This window comes from Rhynchophorus ferrugineus, unplaced genomic scaffold, assembly GCF_030347505.1.
Source record: "Rhynchophorus ferrugineus isolate W39M unplaced genomic scaffold, kcgeb_rfMv2 rfM1, whole genome shotgun sequence".
Taxonomy (NCBI): domain Eukaryota; kingdom Metazoa; phylum Arthropoda; class Insecta; order Coleoptera; family Curculionidae; genus Rhynchophorus; species Rhynchophorus ferrugineus.
The window spans coordinates 50452129-50478629 of record NW_027472580.1 but is presented as its reverse complement, the minus strand read 5'-3'; the positions used below and the strand labels follow the sequence as shown (position 1 = coordinate 50478629).

The 26501-nt window shown below is 32.8% G+C and overlaps 2 protein-coding genes and 1 long non-coding RNA gene across 10 annotated transcripts in view; 1 reads left to right on the top strand and 2 right to left on the bottom strand.

Annotated features, from left to right (window-relative positions):
- Positions 1-1357: 1357 nt before the first annotated feature.
- LOC143206917 (hydroxyacyl-coenzyme A dehydrogenase, mitochondrial) lies at positions 1358-3008 on the bottom strand. The gene is made up of 5 exons (XM_076419779.1): positions 2805-3008; positions 2583-2754; positions 2339-2528; positions 1833-2047; positions 1358-1780 (listed from the first exon to the last, which is right to left on the bottom strand). Exons 1-5 carry the CDS (start codon positions 2913-2915, stop codon positions 1542-1544), a joined length of 927 nt encoding a protein of 308 aa, XP_076275894.1. The 5' UTR covers positions 2916-3008; the 3' UTR covers positions 1358-1541.
- Positions 3009-3961: 953 nt separating this feature from the next.
- bsk (mitogen-activated protein kinase dJNK) overlaps positions 3962-26501 on the bottom strand; it is an 82325-nt gene continuing 59785 nt past the window's right edge. For 2 of the 8 annotated variants that reach the window (XM_076419762.1, XM_076419763.1), the window contains 9 exons: positions 18133-18281; positions 10818-10947; positions 10570-10767; positions 7106-7240; positions 6902-7031; positions 6647-6837; positions 6269-6394; positions 6039-6210; positions 3962-5958 (listed from right to left, as the gene is read on the bottom strand). In XM_076419762.1, coding sequence (XP_076275877.1) covers positions 5951-5958; positions 6039-6210; positions 6269-6394; positions 6647-6837; positions 6902-7031; positions 7106-7240; positions 10570-10767; positions 10818-10947; positions 18133-18245 — 1203 coding nt within the window. In that variant the 5' untranslated portion in view covers positions 18246-18281 and the 3' untranslated portion in view covers positions 3962-5950. Of the gene's footprint in view, positions 5959-6038; positions 6211-6268; positions 6395-6646; positions 6838-6901; positions 7032-7105; positions 7241-10569; positions 10768-10817; positions 10948-11374; positions 11630-18132; positions 18301-18359; positions 18481-26501 lie in introns of those variants that run through there. The other 6 variants (XM_076419764.1, XM_076419758.1, XM_076419759.1 and 3 more) reach the window with 6 other exon arrangements.
- Positions 19930-26501, top strand: part of LOC143206937 (uncharacterized) — a 194632-nt gene continuing 188060 nt past the window's right edge. Inside the window, exon 1 of the long non-coding RNA XR_013008564.1 lies at positions 19930-22959. This is a non-coding gene — a long non-coding RNA (uncharacterized LOC143206937). The remainder of the gene's footprint in view (positions 22960-26501) is intronic.

The following is a 26501-nucleotide window of genomic DNA, read 5'->3' as shown; positions in this document are numbered from 1 at the left end:
ACAACTTATACTGCTTAGTCCATTCGTTCTTGTTTAGAACATCTTTTGATTTGTTCTCAAGCCAATATCTTAAACTAGAAAATAATCAAAGGCAATGTTTAGTAAGTTTAAATTTAACAGATAAATATATCCTGTTTGGCATTTAATTTAAATCGATAAATAAGGGCGGTGGCATAATGCGCGTTTGACAACCGCTTTTTTTTCTCGTAAGACAACTTTTGATACTAAGTAAAAAATATGAATTAGTATCTATTAAAAATTAAAAGAAATTGGAAGATCAATTTTTTAGTTTGCTATGATATATTTTAATGTTTTGCTAAAAATCATTCCACTGAAATCTTATATGGTTCAGATTCGGTTCGGGGAAGGCGGGAATATTGCCATGATTACCAATCTTAGCTGAGCCGCCGAGAAGTGCCGTTTTTTGAAATCATAATCTTGAGGTTTACGAACACTACCAATAATATTGTGACAAAGGATGTCAGATCTGTAAACACTCCTGCCACCAAGCTTGCTAGACTACTCTTGTTTTCCATTGTTAAACTCAGCAAGTAAAACTCATGTTAGTGGAAACACTACATATAATTAATATTTTATACTATATAATATAAATTTTTCAGAGATACAAGCTTTATCTCCAAATGTGTTAGAATTTTTTTACAAAAGTTGCACTTTTACTACATATTTAACTATAAAAATAGTGCAAAAGAAGTGTTGGCCAAGACATGAAACATTGTTTTAAGTAACACAATCGCGACTATTTCAGGAATTATGGGACATAAAAAGTTCGAATTACAGAAATAGGGTTTAAAAAAACCGTTAATATAATTAGCTGCAAACTCTGATACCATGCAAAGTGAAATATTTAGAAAGCTACACAACATAGTTTCATCAAGAAGCCATGGAGAAAAACGCCGATACAGTTGACGATATGAAAATTTTGATGAAAAATCTATTCTTAATTCCGACATTCTCTTGCTATATTGCTATATTTTCACTTATATACTAGCATGTGTAAACAACTTTCCTTCTAAATTGAAAACAAACATAATTAATAACTTAATTTTTAATAATTTGTAGAAAATATTTGGTAAAGCATAAATAGTATATGTTGCAATATTATTGCTGGTATCCAAATCTTTAGGCTCAAGACGCTTATGGCAATGATTTAATTCGACGAAAAAAAAAAGATCGTTTTACCACTCAACGCAACTATGCAACCACCTTGTCATTTGATGTTTTTTTTTATTGTCTTTATAAGACATGTTCAAAACCCTGTACTCCAAAATCATCTTACATAGCAAACATATAGTTCATACGGATGGAATTCAGGAACAGGACAAAAAGTAAACAATTATTTTTCTTAATGTGTTTGAATAAAATGTATAGGTAAATATATTTGTAATCTCTTAAAAATTAATACCATATAAAATAGTAAAAATAGGTGATACAAAAAGAAAATCTATAACTTATGAACCCTTAGTAGGAGATCATATTTCATTATTGAGCACCACAAGGTTTTTAAGTAGTAGTTGAAAAAATTACTTGTTATATTTATAATATCCTTCCCCAGTTTTAACTCCTAATTTCTTTTCTTGCACTAAGCGTTTAGTTGATTCACATGGATTAAACAAGGGGTTGTCAGGGAATTTTTCATGCCATCCTTGTATAATTGAAGCAGTTGTGTCATGACCAACATAATCAGCAAGTTCGATAGGACCCATTGGATACCCTGCACCTAATTTCATTGCAATATCTATGTCTCTGGGTGAGGCATCTCCTATAAAATTAATTTTAAGAGAAAAGCTTTCATAAAAAAACAGTGATGTTACCTCTTTCCATCATTCGTATTGCCTCAGCAATATAAGGAACTAGCAATCTATTTACAATAAATCCAGGGGTATCTTTACATGTGACACATGTTTTACCTATAGCTTTTCCCCAAGCCACAAATGCTTGATAAGTTTCTTCGGACTGTTCTGGAATACGTACAATTTCTAACAATTTCATAACAGGAACAGGATTAAAGAAATGTAGTCCTCCAAATCTATAAGAAATATTTTAATTAAAGACAAAATATAAAAGTAATAATTTGTAATTATTGCAAATATATATATATGTGTCATTGTTTATAAAATGAATATGTAGCTATGTGACATAAAATAAAGTTTTGAACTTAAATTAAGTGACTTATCAACATTTAATATTTTTAGAGTATTATTAAAACTGATAATAAATATCTAAAAATGTTATCTTTACACAAAATGTTTTCTTAAAAATTTAATATATAAATATTTTTTCATCAGTAGGTACATGCTATTATATATTCAAAACTTACTTATCCTTTCTATTAACTACTGCAGCAATTTCACCAATAGACAGTGAACTTGTATTAGATGCAAATAATGTTTTTGGAGGAGCAGCTTCATCAAGTGCTTTAAATAATTTATGTTTAACACTCATATTTTCTACAATAGCCTCAACGACTAAATCGGAATCTTTAACGGCGTCACTTGGATTGGTAGAACCTTTGAACAAAATTTCCATTACATCAAGCAATTATTAAATTAGTATTTTAATACCTTTAAGGCGACTTTGGGTTTCATCAACAAATTTTTTGGCCCCATTTGGATCATCTTTATAGAGTTTTTTCGCCACACGTCCTAAATTATTTGTTATACTTGCTTCAGCTTTTTTAAGTAGTTCAGAGTTTACTTCAACAAGGGTAACGTTATTACCACCTTGAGCAGCTACCTAAAAGTGGCTATATTGTCTGCGGCGATTTAAGGAATAAATATTCTTACCTGAGCTATTCCAGATCCCATAAGACCACCGCCTATAACAGTAACATTTTTTATAACCTGTCTGACTGAAGAGGTGGAAAAACTCCTCTTTAATACACCGAAACTGGACATCTTGAAATATAAAATTATTGACACTGCTGAAAATCTAATGTTATTTAATTGAACCGGTACCCGCTTTAAGAATAAATAAAAATATCTGAGTACCAGTTCAAAGTCTAAAGGTGACAAAACAGATCAACAACCATAACCTTCCTCAAAACGTATTTCAGGCCATTTTAGTAAAATAGGCTATATTAATTTATTTGTCTATTATACATTATAACTTATAACATACTTATAACATTTATTTATTATTAAGTATAAACAAACATCAAAAGTATTAATTTTATTTTAAATATACAACTTAGGCAACCAAATATATGAAATTAATTTTCCAAAGTTGAAGTGGTATATAAACCACGAAATATAATCTCTTTATTATTGTTATATACATTACAAACAATATTTGTTATAAATATAAGTTATATAATTTTATTTATAAAGAAAAAATATAGAAATCAAAATTTTTGAGATTAGGCAACAAAAGGTGTTTATTACAATTTAAAGCTACATATTAAATCAAAATTAAGGGCAATTTAGAATACAATTAGTAAAATATTTTTTATTTCTTGATTTTTTGTGCATGGACAAGCAGTAGTAACTAAAATTCTCCTGTCATATATAACTAATCTTATGAAATTATGTATTTGATGGTTTAAAAATTATTAATATATATTAATTGATTAATTATTATTAATATATTTGTTGTTGTCTTATTTACTAGGTATTTTATTATTTAACTGTACCTACCTTACATACTCCTATGAATGCTACTCGCCAAATATATTGATGCTAACATATAGTTTAAAAAACATTTGAATCAATTCACATGAGTCCCCATCAATTAGTGTTTGTCTTTCAAAGTTGTATTTTCATCAACAAATGATATTCTATAATAATTTGTTAGTGCCTTACCCTCTTGTAATCAATTTTGCAATATTAAGGTTATCATTTGGACAAATGAAAGAACTAATGATTCCCTTTTATTGAACTCTATGATATGTAAGAATAGGCGCTTATATTTGAGGTAAAATTAGGAATGTAAGGAATACTTCAAGTACATTTCTTGTTTCTTTTATTTACAAAGCCAGAACGATACAAGCGCTGAATGTACACTACGAAGTACTAAACGTGTTCAACAGACCAAAGTATTAAAAACAACTGTGGTAATCGGGCGAATCATCCAAAAGGAAAAAAAAACGAGAACAGTTTGAACAAAAACAGAATAAAAATATTATCAAGAGATACGAAGCGGCCTACCGATCTATGTATACATTTTTAATTCTACATGTTAAATCTCATCACTTGTCGAAACTACTACAAAAGGAAAATTGAGTTTATTTACACAGTCAATGTCGTGAAAACATTCGTCATCTCGCTCTTTGTATAACAAAAATAAATTAAAAGCTGGACATTTACAATGTAACTTTTGTAAGATCTACAATAGTTTAAATCTAAGTTAAGTCTCTTTACATATCAGTTTTACTATATGTAAATATATAAAGTGTAGTGGCAAAACTTGAACATTTGCAAGTTGTACAATAAAATAAAGTACAGCGCTGCAAATAAAAAAACTTTTTTCTGAACCTCTTTTATTTCTCATTTAACTTCAGGACATTTACATTATTACAATTTAGGTAATTTCTGATATATCTGATCAACTGTCGTTGTTTAAATTTTACCACCATCAGAAATTAGACTAAAAGGAGTTATAAATAAGAATACATGGTAAACTGAATAAGGTACTCAGCTTTTTACCTAGTAAAAATTCCACTATCTAATATGTAACTTTTTACATAACTTCAAAATGGATCGGATGGATGTGTTTTAAACATGTTTTAAAAGGTTACTTTTCCTCCAAACACAATTTTATTATACCCAATTTCTAAATTGTGCTTCACATGTTTTTTTTTTGTTATTCGGTACTATTTTATTCCACTACTTTATTTTAAATTCTTAGGATTACGAATAAAGACTACATCTAAAAACATATACTATAAAAATAAAAACAGCGAAAAATGAATGATAACAGTTCATTATATATATATAAAAAAGGTGAAACAATAATTTCTATAAGATAAAAATAAGATTTAAAAAATATGACAAAAAGCTAAAATTTTACATGCTATTCTTCACTTTTATATACTATTGTTTCAAGTTCTATTCAGTCACGTTTGGAATCTAGCCGATTTCAAATTATGACCAACATATATTTAAATAATTATTGTTTATTTTGATAAAAAATAAATAGTCTCTATTGATTGTCACACCAAAAATTTTAACTCTTCTGATAACTAACTAGATATATAATTGCCGTTATTGCACTTAATGGGTATTAAACCTCTCAACTATTAGGATAGAGTTCCTTTCCCTCTATGCACAAAACCTATTTTGGTATACAGTAGATCTAATCAGAAATTTTTTATTGTTTTAGAATTGATTTAAATTTATGATTTAAATCAATTTATAAATTATTTCTTTTTTTTAGTTTACTGGATATGAGGTAAGTACAAATTTTATATTAAAATAAATCTAAAAAAATATATTAAATAAATTCAAAAATTTTTGGTATGATAAACCCTATCTATCAAAACAAAAAATCATAAAGTAACCTTCATATATTGTTCATATCACACATAATGATTAGAGATATTTTCAATAATAATAATAATAATAGTTAACCCGTCAATTATAACAATTGCTCGATAGTTCACTTATAAAAAGTTATGCACTATTTCACCTCCCTTCTTTCTGGCTTCTGTTAGTTTTATTATTCTTTAAATTATTTGCTAAACATTAAGGTACTTATGACATTTGTATAAAATGTTGTTTTGCTATTGCTGTTTATTTTTCAATTTATGTATTGTGTTTTGTTTTTTGCCCGCCTGTGTCCCTCCATTGTTCGGGAAATTTAAAAAAGGTTTGCAATGGAACGCTTATCTTCTAATATCTAATATCTTCTACTTATTGTTCCTTTATGTATTCCGCTTCCAGGTTCGTATTTATTTCTGTTTTTAAACTAACCTATGGATTGTGCTTGATTTTACTCAGTAACCTAGAAGAAGTTATAAAGTATAATATAAATAATAATAATAATAAAACTGAATGTTTCAATTTTTAATAATAAGCGTTTACCATTAGGCTCTGAATTATTTGGAGCAGCAGGGCTGGGCTGTTGCGATCCACTCGATTGAGCTCTTCCATGGGAACTCTCATACTCCATCACTTCCTGATAGATGAGCTCTTTCCATTGATCAACAGTGTGTTCTCTTTCATCAACACTGTGATCGTATGGTCCTGGCGCAGGCTAAAACATAAATCTCGTTAATTAAATTATATAAAATAGACCATTTAAAAGTACTTACAGCATTTACTTCTTGTTCATCATACCAAACATTTATATAGGGATGAAGAAGTGCATCATCAACAGATATCCGACACTGAGGGTCAATAACGAGCATTTTCGACAATAAATCACGAGCTTGTCCAGCCTGCAAAATGGAATTTAAGAATTAGGATGTTATTATCTTCAATACCCATAAAAGACACTAAAGTACCTATAAAAGTCAATCACCTAAATGTTTTATAATTTACAATTATATCTATAATTATCATAATAATAGTTAAATAAGATTTTTCAATCAGTACATTGTATAAATATTCTTCCTTTCTTAGAAAATTGGTAAAGAAAGAAATGAAATATTTCAATGTTAATAATTTGTAGATTTAATTAAAAAACAAACCCGTGATTTTTTTGAATCAGAAACGGTGCTGACCTTCAGTCTATTATGTTCATTGCTGTCCGATGGGAACAGCACGTCCGGGAAAAGTTTTTCGAAGGAAAAACCTGGAAAACGCGGTCGATTTTCCACGTAATTTCGTACAGTGGGCTGAAGTCTTGCCATAAATTGTTGAGATGGGGTGCCCAGTTGTTCTAAATAAATTATTCAATATCAGTACAAAAGTGATAACAAACTGGTTAATAATATTTATCATACCTATTATTTTATTCCACTGATCAATATGATCAGTACCTGGGAATAATACCCCGCCTCTGATCATCTCCCCCATTATACATCCAACCGACCATATATCGACATTTTCCGTGTAACCCATACCTAATATCACCTGAAAATGTATTATTAAATAACCAATTAATTCCCATAAAAAAACTTAATCAAAGCAAAAAACGAAACCCTTACCTCTGGTGCCCTATAGTATCTAGTTACCACATAGGGCGTCATCATAAACGTAGTACCAGCTGTCCTGGCCAGACCAAAATCTAATATTTTTAATGTACAATCTGATTTTACGACAATATTACTGGGTTTCAAGTCCTAAAACAGAAGAAACACACCAAAACATTAGTCATTATGTGTGCGAACCTGAATATGTTTTGGGAATGTATGAACTAATAACATGGAAAATAACACTTAGGGCCGGATCTTATACTACACCTTTTTGTATTGTTTATGTAGTAATCTCAAGTGATTTTTATTTTTTTTAAATCTCTCTCTCTATTGAAAAAAAACAGTGTTTTTTATGTTAATGACAAAGAAGGCCTGGCTTGGCCTAGCTCAAACTTTCAAACTGCTTATTAGTTGATGAATCAAATGTTTTCACACATTTGGACGTTGTGGGAAATATCTAAAAGGAGGGAAGAAGGCAACCACACGACTTTGATGTATTCACTATGACAATCCTAAGCAAAAAGTCATTGGTTAGTTCAGGAGAGTTATTCACACCGCCACCAAAGTGAACTATATAATAAGTCTGGATGGGGTCAGAAAGGTGTAGTGTATTACGATCTGTTAAACCCGGATTAAACTGTTGCGGCAGATGATCAATTGAAAAAATTGATCGACTTGTTGCAAAAATGAGCAGGAATAGTGAGAACAGACGCAAAGTCATTCTCTTGTTCAGCGCTCGGCCACACAAAAGTTGTGAAGTTACACTGTTGCAAGTCGAATGGAAAGTTCTGCCGAACCAAGCGTACTCATTACATATAGTGCCTTTTGATTATCACTTGTTTCAATCAATGGAGCATGCCTTGGCCGTGTGCCAGGTTCCAAAACTGCAGAACTGCGAAAATGGCTCGATAATTCGACACGGTCATTTATTAACTCTATTGATTAAAGGAAATTTATAATAAAAACAATTAAATATTAAGGTATATAATTACGTATTACGAGTGGGTGAATAAATTTCAAAAAAGACATGTAATTAAAAATTGTATGTTTTTGGTAAAACAGATTATTTTAGTAATATAGGTAAAACTTAATATTATGATACATGTATGTTATAACACATTGGCTGAAAAGTTCATCTAACACATATATGGCGCTAGTTTTTTTGCATTCACTACTTTTTTGATTAGTATTAACCTTCAAAAGAAAGCTGTTAAAATTTCATGATATTCTACTCGTAAGTTTATGAGGTATTGTGCTTAGAGCTATTATGCTTTTGTTATTTTCAAACCATGGCTCAAAGACAACTTTGTGTTTTAATTTTATACAGCTTTTTGACGGGAAAAAAAATCAAGTGAAGCAATGGATTGAAGTGTTATAAGGACTCCGCTCCATCAAAAACAACAATAAAATGTTGGTTTGCTGACTTCAAACATGGTCGTAGAGACATCGGTGATGAGGAACGCAGTGGACGTCCAAATGAAGTGGTAACACCAGAAAACATTAAAAAAATCCACAACATCGCGTTGAATGATCGAAAAGTGAAGTTGCGTGAGTTAACTAACCTCGCATGAGCATTTGACTATGAGAAAGCTCTTTTCAAAGTGGCTGCCGCGTTTGCTCACTGTTGACCAAAAACAAAAACGTGTTGACGATTCTGAGCAGTATTTAAACGTAATAGACCGGAATTTTTGTATCGGTATGTGGCAATGGATGAAACGCGTATCCATTACTTCACACTGAAGTGAAAACGATCGTCATCTGAGTGGACTGCAACTGGCGACAGGTTTATTTTGAGGCAAAAGATAAATCGTTCTACAAAAGTGGTATTGAAATGTTAAAAGCGGAGCGGAGAATAATTGTGCGGCTCTTGATGGAGATTACGTTGATGAATAAAGCCAATTTTTAACAAAAAAAGGCGGTTCCTTTGTGACGCTCGGGACTTTTCAGTCCATGTATTATAGAACTAGTGTTACCGGGCCTTCTGCTTGAATCAACGATTAATCAATGATTATGAGTGAGATATCTAAAAGTCGACGTCGGGATGATTTTTACCTGTTTTTACCCTCAGTGTCGCTTTGTATTGCTATTCAACCAGTGGCTTCCTTCCATTAAGTAAAATAATTTTAATTAAGTAAATTAATAGTTTTTGTAAACCCTTTCACATTTTATAACTTGTATATATTAATTTTCGTTAGTATTGGGTATTATTCAAATATTGAATTAAATAGGATGCAGAGTAAAAAGGTTATAATATAACTGCATCTATGTATTCTCTTTCATTTCAATTTTTATGATGGCATTTCGTGTTAAAATAAGATCTTGTATTGACGAGTTTGGACAGAATCCAAATTCAGTAGCGGTGTTTTAAATAGTTCATTAATTTTGAATTGTTTATTGTTCTAGGAAATTATTTCTTGTACAGTAGGCGGCCATTTCAGGCTGTTGAGTGTTTTTGCGTAACTGTGCAGATGTTACTTCGTCTGCACGTAAATAAAGCCGTTTTTTTTTAAATAAATGTTCAATAAGGGTATAGAAGCTTTATTTTTCATACATAAGCTGTACGATCCGATAAATTCAAAGCCATAAATCTCACCGGGCTTATAAATTGACATAGTATTTTAGTCTTTAGATGTGAGTTTTCTATTATCCTACTTAGTGAATGCTTTGAGGGGATAGTGTTTACTCCTCAACCAATACGCTGCGGTTGGTAGAATTTTGAATATCCTACACCAAATTTGGGTACTGTTGATTATCGGTCGCAACAGTTCTGGCTTCGGACCATGTTAATTTTTATTTTCTCTTCCAACCAAAAGGTCGATTTCACCAATAGAATTGGAATTTGTTCCTCAACTTTGTACTGATTATAGAATTTTAATCGAATATAATCTCCGAGAGAAACATGTAGAATTTGACTCAAGCATTGTTTTTGAAAGACTTCAAAGCTTACAGATGTTAGACTATAATAGTGTCCAAATCTCGGAGTTATATAGAAGGATTGGCAAAAAAATGCCATTGAATGCCATAGGTTTAGAAAAGTTTTTCATTTCATGATTGGCTTCCAAACTGAGTCTCCTTAAGGGAGATTCATTATTTAAATAAAAATGATCATGCCTGCATAGTGAGAAGATTAAAATTAATAAGCTATTTAACATTACTCTACAAATGAAAGTTGGGAGATACAAAATAGTACAAAAAAATAGCGGAAAAGACGTTTTTTAGTGGAACATGACATAAATATCTGAAAAATAATTGTGGCGAAAAAATTTATGCAAAATGGAATTGGATAATAAAAAAAATTAGTTTGGCACCATATTGATCCTGGCTCAACACTAGATTTGTTTAGTTGAGTATTCGTTGGATTTTATCGGTTATTAACTTAAAGCTAATATTTAAATAACTAATTTGATGAGTTAAATGAATTAACTGTTTATGGGATGGACATTTCATATCAGATAAGTTAATAGGAAACAACTTACTCTGTGAATGATACCCGCTGAATGTAAATGTTTTATACCACATAGCATTTGATATAACAGATAACTCATTCTTTCATGGTCTAAATCCATTTGAATCACTTGACACAAGTTCGCATCCATCAGCTCCATAACCAAGTATACGTCTTGGAACTCCTCCAAAGACCTTTGCGGAGTGAATGCATTTAGCAAACCGATTATCTATAAAAACATAATCTTAGTTTTAGTTATAATGCGTATCTGCTACTTACATTTTTATGATTCACCAATTTCATGAGTTTAAACTCTCGGTATGCCCGTTTAGCGTGAGTGACGTTTTGGAAGGGTCTACTAAGTTTCTTTATTGCCACATTTTGTTGAGTAACTGTATCTACAGCGGCACTATAACAATAAATAAAAATTAACAACACATATTTTTCAGAAATATCCTAGATCGTATAAATTTTATGTATAAGTTGTATCGATATTATTTCTATTTAAGCAATGTTCAATTAAACATTAAATTAAAACATCTTTTGGAAATTATTCAACAAAAGATTAATTAACTTGAATAACACCGCCATTTATATCGAATAATAGGGCATTTTACCCATTCAATATATTTGATTAATTAGGTTACTGTTACTAAAATGTTAAATTTGATAATTTGAAGGATTAATTAAGTTTAGTGTAGTAGATTCACTGGCAACGCACAAGCTTTATATGATCTAGGTTAGCGAATTTAAAGCACACTTCACTATTTCATACTATACTGTCTTCATTCCAAGGACAACATCCAAGAATAAAATGCAAACTTAAGTATACTTACCACACGAGGCCCTGAGCTCCTCCACCTTTTGGCTCCAAAGTGATATATCGGTCAGGTACTAAAAACTCAGTATCCCCGAATATATGCTTGTTAAAACCAGTACGCACCTCCATGGTGATAGAACTTCCCATGTGGTGGGAGGTTATACGGATTTACGGGTTTTGAGGATAAATAAGGTATCCTGACAGACTCTTGTGCAATAGGTAAAAGAAAACCACAAACAAAAAACACTCAAAACCTAAGAAAAATCCAATTCAACTACAAACAAAAAAAACAAAAGTAATCTACAACGATCAAAATATGTGTTACTAATATATTAAAAAAAAAATTATAATATTTTTACGATTTGGTTTGGTCATAAACCTGGTCATTTCTATTTGTACTTCATACTTGTATAAATATATATATATTTGTGATATAAGATACTTAAAGTTTATAATGTATAGAATCGTTTGAATTTTTCAGCATAATTTTTGGATTTTCTAAGCTTATTATGTGCATTATTTCTTTTTACATTTACTTGTGTCTGTTTTTAATTAATGTATAAACGGTGTTATAGTCAATTCGGTTTTTATTAGATTAGAAATATTTCGGTTATATACTTTTCTTTTAATATTTTTTACCATAACCTTTAAATATCTGTAGTACTTGACACTTTATCAATAATAATCTGCCGATGTTGAAAAATTAATTTCTCATAAATTGAAAAATAGAAAATATAATGTTAAATAAATGTTAATAAATAATATCCTATATAAACCTATATCTCTAAAAATAAAGTAAATCGGTACTTTTTACGTTGATTTTTGAATTCAACAGTTGATTACTTATGAGTTTGAAAGAATCTCATTTTTGGACAGTGTAATTAACCTCCTGAAATCGAATATTGAGGCAAAAACAATCATAGTATGCAACATAGGTTAAATATACACTGGAAACATTTCACCGTTTGTAATGTTTTCCATTATATCAAGAAACTGAAACATGCTAACTTATTTTATTGACTATAAACAATGGTTCTTTTTAAGATCCCTTACAATACCAGACCTAGTATAACAGGTCAATTGAAAAGTCCCCGTAAAGTCCTAGTAAAACACATTTTTCTGGCAAAAAAACTTTTTTTTATTCAACGCAATTCTCTTTAAGGGTGATACAGTGATAATAGTGACCCTTCAACTTTTCGATACCATTTTTGTAGTACGATTTGTCCTTTGCTTCAAAATAGGCCTCAGTTTCGGCTATCACCTATTCATTCGACGAAAATTTCTTCCCAGTGAGAATTCTTTTGAGATCTGAGAACAGGAAACAGTCGCTGGTGGCCAGATCTGGAGAATACGGTGGATGAGAAAGCAATTCGAAGCCCAATTCATGAATTTTTCCCATCGTTTTCACTGACTTGTCACACGGTGCATTGTCTTGGTGAAGCAGAGCCTTCTTTTTCTTCAAATGCGGCCGTTTTTCGGCGATTTCGTCCTTCAAACGGCCCAATAACGCTATGTAGTAGTCGCTGTTGATGGTCTATCCTTTTCAAGGTAGTCAATGAAAATGATCCCACGCGCATCCCAAAATACAGAATACTCCGTAATCTTGCCAGCCGACTGTTTCGTTTTTCCACGTTTTGGAGCGGGTTCATCGTGTGCAGCTTACTAGGAGGACTGTCGATTGTAGTTTGGAGTGAAATGATGGAGTCATGTTTCATCCATTGTCACATATCGATGCAGAAACTCGGATTTATTACGCTTGATCATCTTCAAACAGTGCTCCGAATCATCAACTCGTCGTTGTTTTTGGTCAATAGTGAGCTCGCGCTGCACCCACTTTGCACAGAGCTTTTGATATCTTTAGAGTGTCTGCTATTTCATTCAATTTCAATTTACGGTCATTCAAAATCATTTTGTGGATTTTTTAAATGTTTTCGTCGGTAACAACCTCTTTAGGGAGTCTACTGCGTTTACCGTCTTCGGAGCTCATTTCACCACATTTCAACTTAGCATACCAATCCTTGATGACTGATTTTCCTGGGGCAATGTTCGGAAACTCGGCATCAAGCCAAGTTTTTGCTTCAACTATATTTTTTCCCTTCAAAGAGCAATATTTTATCAACACGAGAAATTCTTTTTTATCCATTTTTTCACAATAACAAAAAGTGTTTCACTCAAAATGCTATAATTCACAAACTAATGATCAGACAGCTGTCAAATTTACACACGCATCTTTTGAGGGTTAGGGCTAATTAAAAAAAATATATGGATTTAATTCTAGTAGCGCCATCTATGTGTCAGGCCGGGGAGTTTTCAATTGACCTGTTAGTATGAAATTCGCACTTGTATTATATAACTATTATGAATATATGAGGGTCGCTATTTAAATTTCTGGTTTAATAATTGAAAAACCAATTGATCGAAAATTAATAAAATATTTTTCAATTCATTCTTCGTGAAAATCAACGCATCAATATGAGTTGGTACCAATTTTCATACAACTAGGATTGAGGTAACTCCAAAACGTGTGTTTTGAATGCATCCAACGGTTCTTGGCATGACGAAAATCGTACACCACATAATTTGTTATTAATGGGCAGGAATTATAGAAGTCATCGGGTGCCAAATCAGGACTGCAGGACGGATTACCTATCAAATCGTTATTTTTCTTCTTCGTTAGTCTTCTTTGACTTCTCTTCGATTTTCTCGAAAATTTCTGAGAAAAAAATTGTACCGTATTAGAATTGCCGTCCTACGTTGCTCTAAAGTAATTGCTGCTACGTCGGTAATGTCGAAGAAACACATAATCATTCGTTTCGATGTGCTTCTTCATAACACACGGGATGAAAAGTCCCGGGTCTAACACATAGGTGATGCTAGTTTTATTGCATTCACCGCTTTTTCAGATAGTACTAACCTTCAAAAGATAGCTGTTAAAATTTCCTGATATTCTACTTGTAAGTTTGTTTGTTCTTATGCTAAGAGTGTCACTACTTTTGTAATTTTCCAAATAATGGATCAAAAACAATTTCGTGTTTTAATTTTACACTGCTTCTTGGCATACTGAAATTTTCTACAGTAGGGAACCTAGATGTGTGAAGTGCGCTGGTAAACATCACACTAACCAATGCAGAAAGTAACGCAATAGCGTAGCAACATGTGCATTATGTAATGAAAAAGGACATCCTGCAAGCTATAAAGGGTGTGTTGTGTATCAGAAGAAAATGAAAGAACTTTATCCAAATAAAATTACAGCTGTACAACGATTAAGAAAACTCAACAAAGCTCAAAACTCTGCAAAGTCAACTGCCATTGAAAATAAAACACTTGAAGAAACAGCAATCCCAACTGCAAAAAATATATGAGACAAAAAATCTAATTATAAACAAATTAACCTAAAAAAGAGGAAACTGTAACCAACGAGCCAACCATCGTCGAAATGATGAAATTGCTCAGTGAATTTCAGACTGAAATTCGACAAAATTTCAGTTAGTTAGCAAACAGGGTAGAAAAATTAGAAAAGTCCCAAAACAAGTTAAAGAAAAACAAACATGAGTAATTCGTTCTTAAGAATGGTAACATGGAACGAAAATGGGCTAAATCAGGGAGTCCGGGAACTAGAACTATTTCTGAGAACAAATAACATAGATACAGCTCTCATATCGGAGACTCATTTTTCAAAAAAAAAAAAAATATTAAAATACGGGGTTATGATGCATACTGGACAATACACCCCAGTGAACGTGTTCGAGGCGGAGCAGCTCTAATAATATAATAAAATATACAGCATACAAACAAAATATACAGAACAAAATGAGATAAGACAAAAAGAAATACAAGCTACGATAGTTACTCTTGAAAAGAATGGCGCTGAAATAAACAGAGAAGCTATATACTGTCCACCAAGATACAAAATAACACAAAAACATTACAGACATGTATTTTTAAAATTAAGCCCACGGTTTATTATTGGAGGAGACTTTAATGTTAACATTTAATTTAACAACACACAGTTTGGGGTTCACGATTAATAACACCTGGGAAAGGAAACGAATTACTCCCAGCAGTAAAAATCAATTGCAACTATCATTCAGGGCGCGAACCCACTTGCTGGCCCACCGACGGTAATAAAGTACCTACTGGACTTTTACATTTCGAAAGGCATCTCATCAAATCAAATACAAATCGAGAGCTTGTGCGAACTATCATCTGATCACACTCCAATATTGTTAACACTAGGCGCGATAATTCTGAAAAGAACAAAGAAGCTTAATCTTACTAACAAATTTATTAACTAGGACACGTTTAGACCTATAATGCAGGAACAAATCAGTTTAAACGTATGACTCAAAACTATAGACGATCTTGGGCTGCAAACCCGAAATATAATTGAATAAATTCGGTCTGCTGCAAAAAAAGCTACCACAACATTAAGAGAGAATTCAGATATGAGGTAAATTACCCCCTTGAAATTAGGGAATTGGTAAAAAAAAGACGAAAAGGTAGAAGAGTATGTATAGAACAGAACCAGAAATGCTGTAGATAAAATAATATTTAATAGAATCAGTAATCAAACAAATCAAAAGATTAAAGAATATAAATAGAGTTGCTTCGAGAAACATGTGAGTGAATGAAGCCCGGGAGCAGACAAAGATTACTCACTATGGAAAGCAACTCGGAGATCTAAAAGATCTATTATTAGAGTACCGCTTATTAAAAATGATCAAAATGAATGGGTTCGATGCAACGATTCGAACATTTAGCTAATGTATTTCAACCGAATGATATATATTCTACAATAGATATAAATCCTGTTTTATTAGCCCGATGTAGCTGTAAATCTGATTCTCCAACGGAAGTTGCCAAAGAAATTCACAACAACCCCAATCCTAAAAAGGCTTCTGGAATTGATGATATTTCACCTGGGTTATTAAAAGAGCTGCCACGAAAAGCAATAATCATGTTGGCATAAATATTCAATATCTGTTTGAGACTGAACCGTGTTCCGGGGCGTCTTAAGGTTGCTCGAATAAATATGCTTAAAAAACTGGCAGAACAAGTTAGATCCTACAGGCCTATTTTGCTGCTACCTGCGATATCAAAATTATTTAAGAAACCGCTGCTAAAACACATTAAACCATTTATAGAAATACCAGATTTCCAGTTTGGATTTCGGAATCATCGTTCGACAATCGATCAAGTGTGCTGAGTAACAGCGATTGTTGAAAAAGCATTCGAAGGTAAGAAATACTGCCCTGCAATATTTCTGGACGTCTCACAATCTTCACATTCGGGGTTAATCTATAAAATGAGCAAATTGCTGCCGTGGAATTACTGTCGACTGCTGGAATCATATCTATCCGAAAGAAAATTTGGAGTCTCGCATGAAGGGGAATGCTCAACACTTAAACCTATTTCGGCTGGAGTTCCACAAAGTAGTGTTTTGGGAGCATTTCTATATTTGCTCTATACTGCTGATATCCCAAGAACAAAAGAAACAGTACTTGGAAGTTTTGCTGACGACACAGTTATAATGACAAAAGATGTATGTCTGTCTAAGGCTATAGAACAAGCACGAGTAGCGATTAACAAGATCTACAAATGGACTACAGACTGGAAAATACAGCTTAATAGCTCCAAATTGAGAAAAACTTAATTATGTCACTTAACGGATGCCCGATTCCTCAAGCAGAATCAGCTAAATACCTCGGAATATATCTCAAAGTCAAACAACTGTACTGATTAGTCGGAAGATACTCTCAACTTGATCTAAAATTAAAGATATTGGTTTATCAGTCTATCCTAAAGCGTATTTGGACCTAAGGGGTGCAAATATGGGGTTGCCCTAAAACATCAAACCAAAAGTTATCCAACGCATCAAAAACAAAGTTCTACGATTAATTACCAATGCTTAGCACTACGTAACCAACGAAGAGCTGTACCATGATCTCGGAATTAAACGGATACAAGTGATCCAAGATTTCCGCCTTAAACATGAAACAAGGTCGTTAAATCGCAGCAACGTAGAAGAAATACAGCTACTGGACAACACGTGAGAAATTAGAAGTTTGAAGCGAACTAAACCACACGAACTAGTTTAGTGTATAAGTGTATTTTTAAGTTTAGCTTAAGTAGATTAGTTTTATTCTAATTTGGGAAATATATACTGATGTATTAATCCCGTACACGTCTTGCTTGTATATTAATGCAAGTACAACAGAACAGTAGTAATAAATTAATTTGGGAATTAAGATAGTACTAAGCATATCGAATGTAAGATGCAATTAATAAAAAAAATACAATGCCCAAGGATTACTCAATTTCTCATATATCACATGACGATCTTGCTTTTACACGTCCAGGATCAATGTATTTTGGCAAAATAAATAATTATTATGAAATTGGACTGGAATTACAAACTGTTTTTAAGAAAATTATGTTCAACAATTGCAAGTTTCCAATAGTCTTGCATTTAGTCCTGTCAGGGCCAGAAATATAAATAACAACCCTCGTATTATTATTATGGATGTTTTTAACAAATATTACTGTTGTATAAAATATTAAGTAGTGGTGTGTATTGGAAAATATGTTGAGTCGTATGCATCGTTTTCACAAATTTCCCTACAGCATCGGCCCTTCATCATCACAATAGTATATAACGCTATGTTAAACTTTCGTGACCAATGTTTATGTTATGACCAAACTTCTCTACATTTTACAATCTAGACTACACATGCTAAGAGCACAAACGTTTATTAGAATAGGTGAAGTGCTTACCAGACAATGCCTTGAGCGCCGGATCCAATCGGTTTGAGGTTCTGATAACGTTTGAGGATTGTGAACTTGGTGTCACCCACCTCTACGGTGTAAAATTGCGATAGGCGGGACATCTTGTTGCGCCAGTCCCAAAAGTCCTGGCCTGATGTCTGCAAACAAAACCTGTGACTGAAAATCGGTTTATAGTGATGGTGTATTGGGGTAGAGTAGACGTTAGTGTCACTCACGCAATTGTTAGTTCCCTATCAGTGGTTTTAGTTGATGTTGGACATTTTGACACACCTGTGTTATTGGAGAGATCTAAAATCTATTCGCCTTGCGGTTGGCGAACTGAACTACTATTTTGTGCTTAAATAAAAATATCAGTGTAATAATTATATATTTGCTCTATTTAGTTGCTATTGCAAATATAAAATTATAACTGCTTCTTGACGTGTCTTATTATAAATAAAGCTTTAATATTATTGTTTTTAAGTCTTAATTTAAAGTACTACTTAAACATTATAAAAAACCATTTAATTATTTTTAACAATAAAGGTTAATTTTAAAGGTTTAGTGTTTTTTGGTACTTCATTTTAAAGGGTTAGTATATTTTTGTATTAAATTGTAAGAGTATATTAAAAATATCGATATATCGAAATATTAATATTCTTCTCGGTGGCCGACAGCCCTAATTTTATATTTTATATATAATATTTTTTAACAGCAGAATTTTTAATATACTAGATAGTTAAAAAAGCGAGAATTTAATTTTTTTAATTACTCTCCTTTCAAAGAAGTATCTATTATATGTGATGCATTATGATACAGCTTCTATTATTACAGTTAAAATTCTTCTTCTATTATTATTATTAAAAACAAAAAAGTCAAAATAATATAATTACACATAGGTTGATGTTTATAATAAATATTACTGCAATAAAAAATAGTAAGTCGTAAAATTCTGACATATAAAATGTCAACAAGGGAAAAGATATATAAGATAAGGAAAGATTGATATTTTAATATCATCTATGTTTGTAATGCAAAGCGATTCAAGAGTTTACAGCCCTTGATAGTGTTTTTTAATTTTGAGAAATGAGATTTGGGAACAAAAAAAAATGTTACACGTGGCCAGGTGTGGTGAATATGGACACTGGGAGGTTTTTTGGCAGAAATTTACGAACAAGCAATGAAATGGTAAATGTTCTAATTGTGATTCCGCGATGTGTTAATTATAATAATTTTTTCACGTTTTCATTGTTGTTGATGTGTTAGGATGAATAGAACCCTGTCACCTTTAAGTTTTAATGGCTATTTTGAAATTTGTTTACTTTACGAGTAGTATAAGTTTTGTTGGTGAAACATTTAAAGACACCTTTTAGATATAATTGCTAACACGACAAATAAAGTCAAGTTCGGAATCACTTATGATTAGCCGCAGTTGCTTGATTATTTGGTTCCTCAGCCCTTACATTCAATTGCTCAGATGCTGTTGATATTTACATTAGCGGATCCATACATTTTATATCTTGCAGAACTCTTGAAATCGCCACATCTGTTATTTGCGAACCATTATCGAATATTAGATCGGGTAGAATTGGTGGCATCATACTGGGCGCTATACCTTTAACCACTTTGCGTTGAAAAAAAACTGAAGTGAATCGGCCAAGCTACATGAGTCTTGACAGATTCGGCTTATCGTGCCACTTTATTATCCTGTGTTACTGATCTAAAGCACTTTAATATCTGTACTTGTTCTATCCGGATGCCATCGAGATTTACAATATCAGGCGATCAATATTTCAGTTGTTCGGCTTTTTTTATTTATATTTTTATTTATTTATCGCGAAGAAATTGAAGTCTCAATGTCCAATCGGCCAAGAAGTTTTTAGTATCATAGTGGAGTTATCAATCTTTTTTTAAAAATATTTTTCACATAATTGTGCAGTCATTATCCATTTGGATCTCCTTGGCGAACATCAGCATCTCAAATAAATTCGGTAAATCGCGTAAGATGCGTTAAAGTGCTTAATAATTTAAGGAGAACCTTCCAAAACTGTCTCGTGTATACAGTCGAAAAACTATAAAAATCTGTAGAAAATGATATTCTGATTAATACATAGTGTACTAATTTTGTTGAATAAATGCATTTTTAAATTGAAAAAATAATCAGCATATATGCAAGTACCGTTTTAAAATTTTCTGTATTTTATGTACTTTATGTTTGTAATTGTAAATTTATTTATAGGAAAATCTGATAAAGAATATCCATCTCAGTCACGCCAGTAACCAGGTTGGGTAAGACCGGATGTCTAAGTTAGTTACTGGCCAGTCGGTAAGCTTAATGCCGAGGACCATTCTTCGGAGCCCACGTTAAACTGTAGGTCCAGTCCAGATAAATCCTCGTTGGTAAAAACTATACTTATATATATAAAAAAAAAGATACTGAGAGTGATTCAAGTTTTGAAAAATACAGGAGGAGGTACACAATACTGAAATTAAAATTAAAAATTTTCAGTTCTTTTTTGCTCAATGAGTTTCTTCGTGGGCTTCTAATATTTGTGTCCAACGGAGTCAGAATAAATCTTATTTGCAGTAGATAAAAACACTTCCTAGAGAAAACTATTTCAAGAACGCCAATTTTATCAAAAGGGTTTCTCTTAGAATGATAAAGTCCGTTCAATTTCTTTCTGTTATTTTAAAACTATTACATAAAATGATGCACGCTAGTCTCCCCCGTTCAAAATCAGTAATGATTCTCAGAACATTTGATACATGCCCGTGTTATGAATTCAGAGATGTTTTAGAGGAATTTAAGCAAACATAAAAACAAAATACTTTAAATAGATATAACCACTTAGTAGTAGCGAACTTATCTGTGTATCTACGTTGAATTCCGTATTCTAATAAATCGTCCGCGACGAAATTCCATTGGAACTGAATTTTTCGGCTAAAAAACATCTCGTTGCCGGACAAGTAACTGTGACCTTTGGCGTCGATCCAGACTTTCGTCCAGACTGTTCGGAATGTTACTGCATCCCGTCCGTGCTGCATTTTTATCGGTCGCCGAAGCTCGCGCGACCAACTGCTCGAATTACGGGACGTCGTTCGGAATGCGTTCTCATTTTTCAATGGGAGCAGTTCGAGGAGAGTCCGGAGGTCCGGGGAGACGGACGCGATCGGACCTCGATCGTTTGGTAAGAATGCGAGCGACCAGACCTGCCAGGAATTTGATTCAGGTTATTTCTTTTGTGCGTCAGCGAGATATCCAGATTCGTGCCGTTTATTTTGCGCGCGGTAACGTTTTAACAGGTGTACGGGGTTAAACCCAACACGTATTTCACGATCAAATAAATTACAATTTCTAGGTATCATGTTGTTCGATTTCGTATATCTTGTTTGGATTCCACAAATTGATACTATCGACTAATAGGTAATGAATTTTAAGAAAACATTCCTCTATCGTAAAAAGTGTTTTTAGATGTATAGTAGTATACATACAGTGTAACCTTAATATACCGAGTCTCAATATAACGAACTTTTCGAAAACTAACGCAAACTATACTTTTACATTACGAATACATTTAGCAAAAGTCTCTTTATAACGAATGTTTAATAATTATAGCGTATATGGATAGAAGGTATTATGGCCTCTATTTAACGATTTATAAATAATATTTAACGAAAAATAAAAAAAGGTGTTCCGTAAGTATCGTAGATAAATGAAAAATCATTAAGTATATAGAAATAAAAAACAGAGATCACTAGTCAAGAGACAAAATGAAGACTAAGCTATCATGTTTATTTTAATTATATTTTCTATGTTTATATGCGAATATAGTGTTTTCCATTTCGACTTTATTAAAATACCTTTTCTTACGTTACGTTTTTAATACGTTTTCATTTATTTGTAGAAATCGTTCGCTTTAACAGGTAAGCAGATAAGTATTTTCGTAACGTTGAGGTTAATAAACAATTTTTCATACCTTGTTAAAACAAATCGTAGTTTAACCTAACTTCTATATAACAAACGTCATAATAACTTGGTGTAACAAATCTCTTCAGTTGCCCTATTTCCAGGTTGCAGTGTATAACTTTAAAATGAAATGTGCGACGAATGTTACCTTCTAATCCTACCTATTGTCCTGCATATGTATAAAATATGATCTTTATAATTTCTTGAGATGATTTTATCTTTACCACAATTTGTAAACTCGTTTTAGAACCAGACAATATTTTCCTTCTCATTTTATTTTAATTAAAAAAACCCTATACAATGTTGTCTGATACGTTCGAATACATAAATGAATAAGCCTATCAAAGTCGTCTGGTTGTCAATCGTATGCAAAATTCTTGAAAACAATAGTGATGAGGGGTTATAAATCGGCAAACGTTGTTTTAACGCTTTGCTTTTTTTGATACATTTCAAATCGCTGCTTATTATCACTTTGATTAAAAATGCAGATGTCTTCGACAGATCAAGCTAAACTGAACTTAATTCCCATAACACTACGTCAATACACCTCGCAGATTTTTGTTAACTTGCTCTTTATGGGTATAGTAAGTTATACAGTCTGTGTTAATTTACAGTGATATATTGAATTATAAAAATAACATTACCAGCATATCATAACACTTTGAAATTTCATCAATTTCGTTAACTATCGGTTAAATAAAACTACAGAACATTTGACGGATAATGTAAATGTAAGAGACTAGATTGCAAACACACGTGTAATTGAAAATCAAGAGCAATACAATGAATGTCTTCGAGCTAAAATATTGATACAATTAGCACGTCACCTTCAAATATGACTCTGAACTCGTCTATTCTCCACCGATGCAGTCCAAAGGATCCAGAAAACTTTTTTATTGGTCAATTCCTTTCTGCAGTTAATAGGTAGATGTGAAAATAATGTTTATTACAATCGAAAGATGGTTGCTACAATTTATCATTACTTTTTATATCTCAAGAAAATATCTGAAGTAGTGAACTTTTCATTGATTTTTTTAGTAATTGCATTTACTCTCTATTTAGGGCATAAGTGATCAACTTCAGCCATCGATTACATTAATGCCTAAATAATTACATCCACGTTCAGAGTGGGGTTCGAATCTGAGATGTTTGTGATCGCGACGTGCACCACCAAGAGTACTTGATTGATTTACCTTCTGTCTATGTTAACAGTTCAATTGAAAAGTCCCCGGCCTACTATACCATTTTTGTAGTACGATTTGTTCTTTGCTTCAAAATAGGCCTCAGTTTCAGCGATCACCTCTTCATTCGACGAAACTTTCTTCCCAGCGAGCATTCTTTTGAGATCTGAGTACAGAGAATAGTCGCTCGTGGCCAGATCTGGAGAATACCGTGGATGAGAAAGCAATTCGAAGCCCAATTCGTGGATTTTTGCCATCGTTTTCACTGACTTGTGACACGGTGCATTGTTTTGGTGAAGCAGCACTTTCTTTTTCTTCAAATGCGGCCGTTTTTCGGCGATTTCGTCCTATGTAATAGTCGCTGTTCATGGTCCTTCCTTTTTCAAGGCAGTCAATGAAAATCCCGTATCCCAAAATAGAGACGTCATAACCTTACCAGCTATTGCGTTTTCCCACGTTTTGGAGTGGGTTCATCGCGTGCAGTCCATTCGGATAACTGTCGATTGGACTTCGGGGCGAAATGGTGGAGCTATGTTTCATCCATTGTCACATATCGAAGCAAAAACTCAGGTTTATTACGCTTGATCATCTTCAAACACTGCTCCATCGACAACAATCATTAACTCGTCATTGTTTTTGGTCAAAAGGGAGCTCGCGCGACACCCACTTTGCACAGAGCTTTCTCATACCCAAATATTCGTGAATGATATGATGTACACGTTCAGCTGAAATCTTTAGAGTGTCTGCTATTTCATTCAATTTCAATTTACGGTCATTCAAAATCATTGTTTTTTTATGTTTTTTATGGATTTTTTTATGTTTTCGTCGGTAACAACTTCTTTTGGGCGTTCATTGCGTTCACCATCTTCGGTGCTCATTTCACCACGTCTTGTCACCATAAACTTGCTTCTCTCAAAATGCTATAATTCACAAACTAATGATCCGACAACTGTCAAATTTATGCACTTATCTTTTGAGGGTTAGCGGTAACTAAAAAATTCTGAGTCAGGCCGGGGACTTTTCAATTGACCTGTTATATATAGTTGGTACATTATATCATATATAGTAGCCTGTTATAATAGATATAATATAATTAGTTAATTTGAATAGGAGCAAAATCAAGTCAGTTTTTTTTGCGTTAGTAGTTAATGAAATGGAACAAAAAAAAGAATACTATATTCCTCAGTAATTTTTCTCAAATTGAATATAATTATTCTAACAATCCTTTTCGGTAATTCCTCGTTTTAAAAAAATCAGAATTTTTAAGATGAGTAAGGAGCCAGTAGTCAGATAGAGCTAAATCTGGCGAATAAGTAGGATGGGATTTCAACATTCGTATTTTAATAGTTACCTGATTTTAATTGGTTTCGAGAGCCGGTATTTTTACATTTAATTGATGCTAACGGTGAACTAAAAAACGAAATGTCTTTTCCATCGTACAGCCATATCTCATACATAATGATGGAACGACGCACAAAATCCTTTTACAGTCGTGCTCGAATGTGTTTTTGTTTGTATGTGTGTTTTGTTTGAATGTGTTTTGTTTGTCTGTTTTTGCATTGTAGACAAAGCTTCTAATATCTTAAAACTTAACTAAAACTTTGACAGCTTTTATGAATGATGATGTATCAAGGTGACGTCGAATCTTCAGTTCCGTATGTTGATGGTGGTGCCCTACTATCTTATTGAACAATCTTATAAAATAAATTGTCTTAAAATATACTCGCACCGAACAAGGTTTATCATTATTTGAGGCCAAGTCACGTAGTATCCGAACATCGAGCTTTCCGTTTTAACAGGTGCACAGGCTAAATTTGAAACGTATTTTTCTTCCATTAAATGAAAAGCAAGATCTAGGTTTGATCGAATCAATTTTGCTTTTTTTAATATACTCAATTCTGCTTATTGATGATACCGCTAGTCCAGTGATGCTAGAGGTGGGTGTTAATCATTTTTATTTGTCGAATAACGTTTAATTCGAAGATTGTATCAATGAAAGTGGGCAAAAAATCGGAAAATGTCAAGTCTGCTGACTACGGCGGGTGGGCTTAGATATATTTTGTCGCGTTTTCATTTAACATGTCCGCTGCCAATAACGCGTTAGTGCGTAATGTGAAGCTTTCATTGGACGCCAATTACGTTCCAGCGCGTTATATTATTTACCTGTTTATCATGTATCATTAACTGAAGACTATAGGTAAGTCATTTACGTGTTTGGTTTCAATTTTTCCTTTTTTTGGGTTTTCGCAATAAGCATGGGACTATAGAACAAGTGCATAGACTTGTAAACAAAATAAACGCTGACCTAAATGCCAAAAGATATTGTTCGGCTGCTTTTCTGGACATATCTCCGGCTTTTGACAAAATATGGCATACGGGCTTGCAGGTTAAACTAAAGAAACTTCTCCCTCATCCGGACTATCAGTTACTAAAATCGTATCTCACTGACAGACATTTTATTGTAAATCAAGGCGATGAACATACCGAATTAAATCCCAAGGTAGAGTACTGGGTCCAGTACTGTATCTTCTGTATACGGCTGATCTGCCCAACACAAAAATAACTACTGTGGCAACATACGCGGACGATACGGCAATCTTAGCATCAGATAAAGATCCAGTCACAGCATCAATAAACCTACAAACCCACCTGGAGCAAATACAATTATGGTTGAAGAAGACATGGCGCATTAAAGTCAATGAAACAAATTCCACGCATATAACGTTTACCCTGCGTAGAAGAACATGTCCACCAGTGAATATCAATCATCATCAACTCCCCCAAGCAGAGCATATTAAATATCTTGGTATGCACTTAGATCGACGCCTAACCTGGAAGAAGCACATACTCTCTAAACAGAAACAACTGGGACTAAAATTATATCAAATGTATTGGCTCATCGGGCGCAAATCCAAGTTATCATTAGATAACAAGCCCATTTGGACATATGGAATACAACTATGGGGTACCGCTAGCAAATTTAATATATCCATCATTCAACGGTTCCAAAATAAGGTGTTGCGTGCCATTGTTGATGCTCCGTACTATATTTCAAATAAAGTGATACAACGCGATATTCCTCTAGAACCTATAACGAGTGTAATTCAACGCGTTTGTGTGAAGTACTTCGAAAGAGTGTCAGTGCATCCCAATGTACTCGCTAATCAGCTAAATATGCGACGTGATAGTGATCTGATTACTGGATATATGTAGACTTTAGAATAAGCCTT

Excerpts from the sequence above, each read along its gene's own strand:
- LOC143206917 (XM_076419779.1), bottom strand. The coding sequence starts at position 2,915 with ATGTCCAGTTTCGGTGTATTAAAGAGGAGTTTTTCCACCTCTTCAGTC. Across the intron at positions 2,048-2,338 it reads GTAGTTAATAGAAAGGATAA|ATTTGGAGGACTACATTTCT; the intron begins GTAAGTTTTGAA and ends TATTTCTTATAG. Across the intron at positions 1,781-1,832 it reads AATACGAATGATGGAAAGAG|GAGATGCCTCACCCAGAGAC; the intron begins GTAACATCACTG and ends TTAATTTTATAG.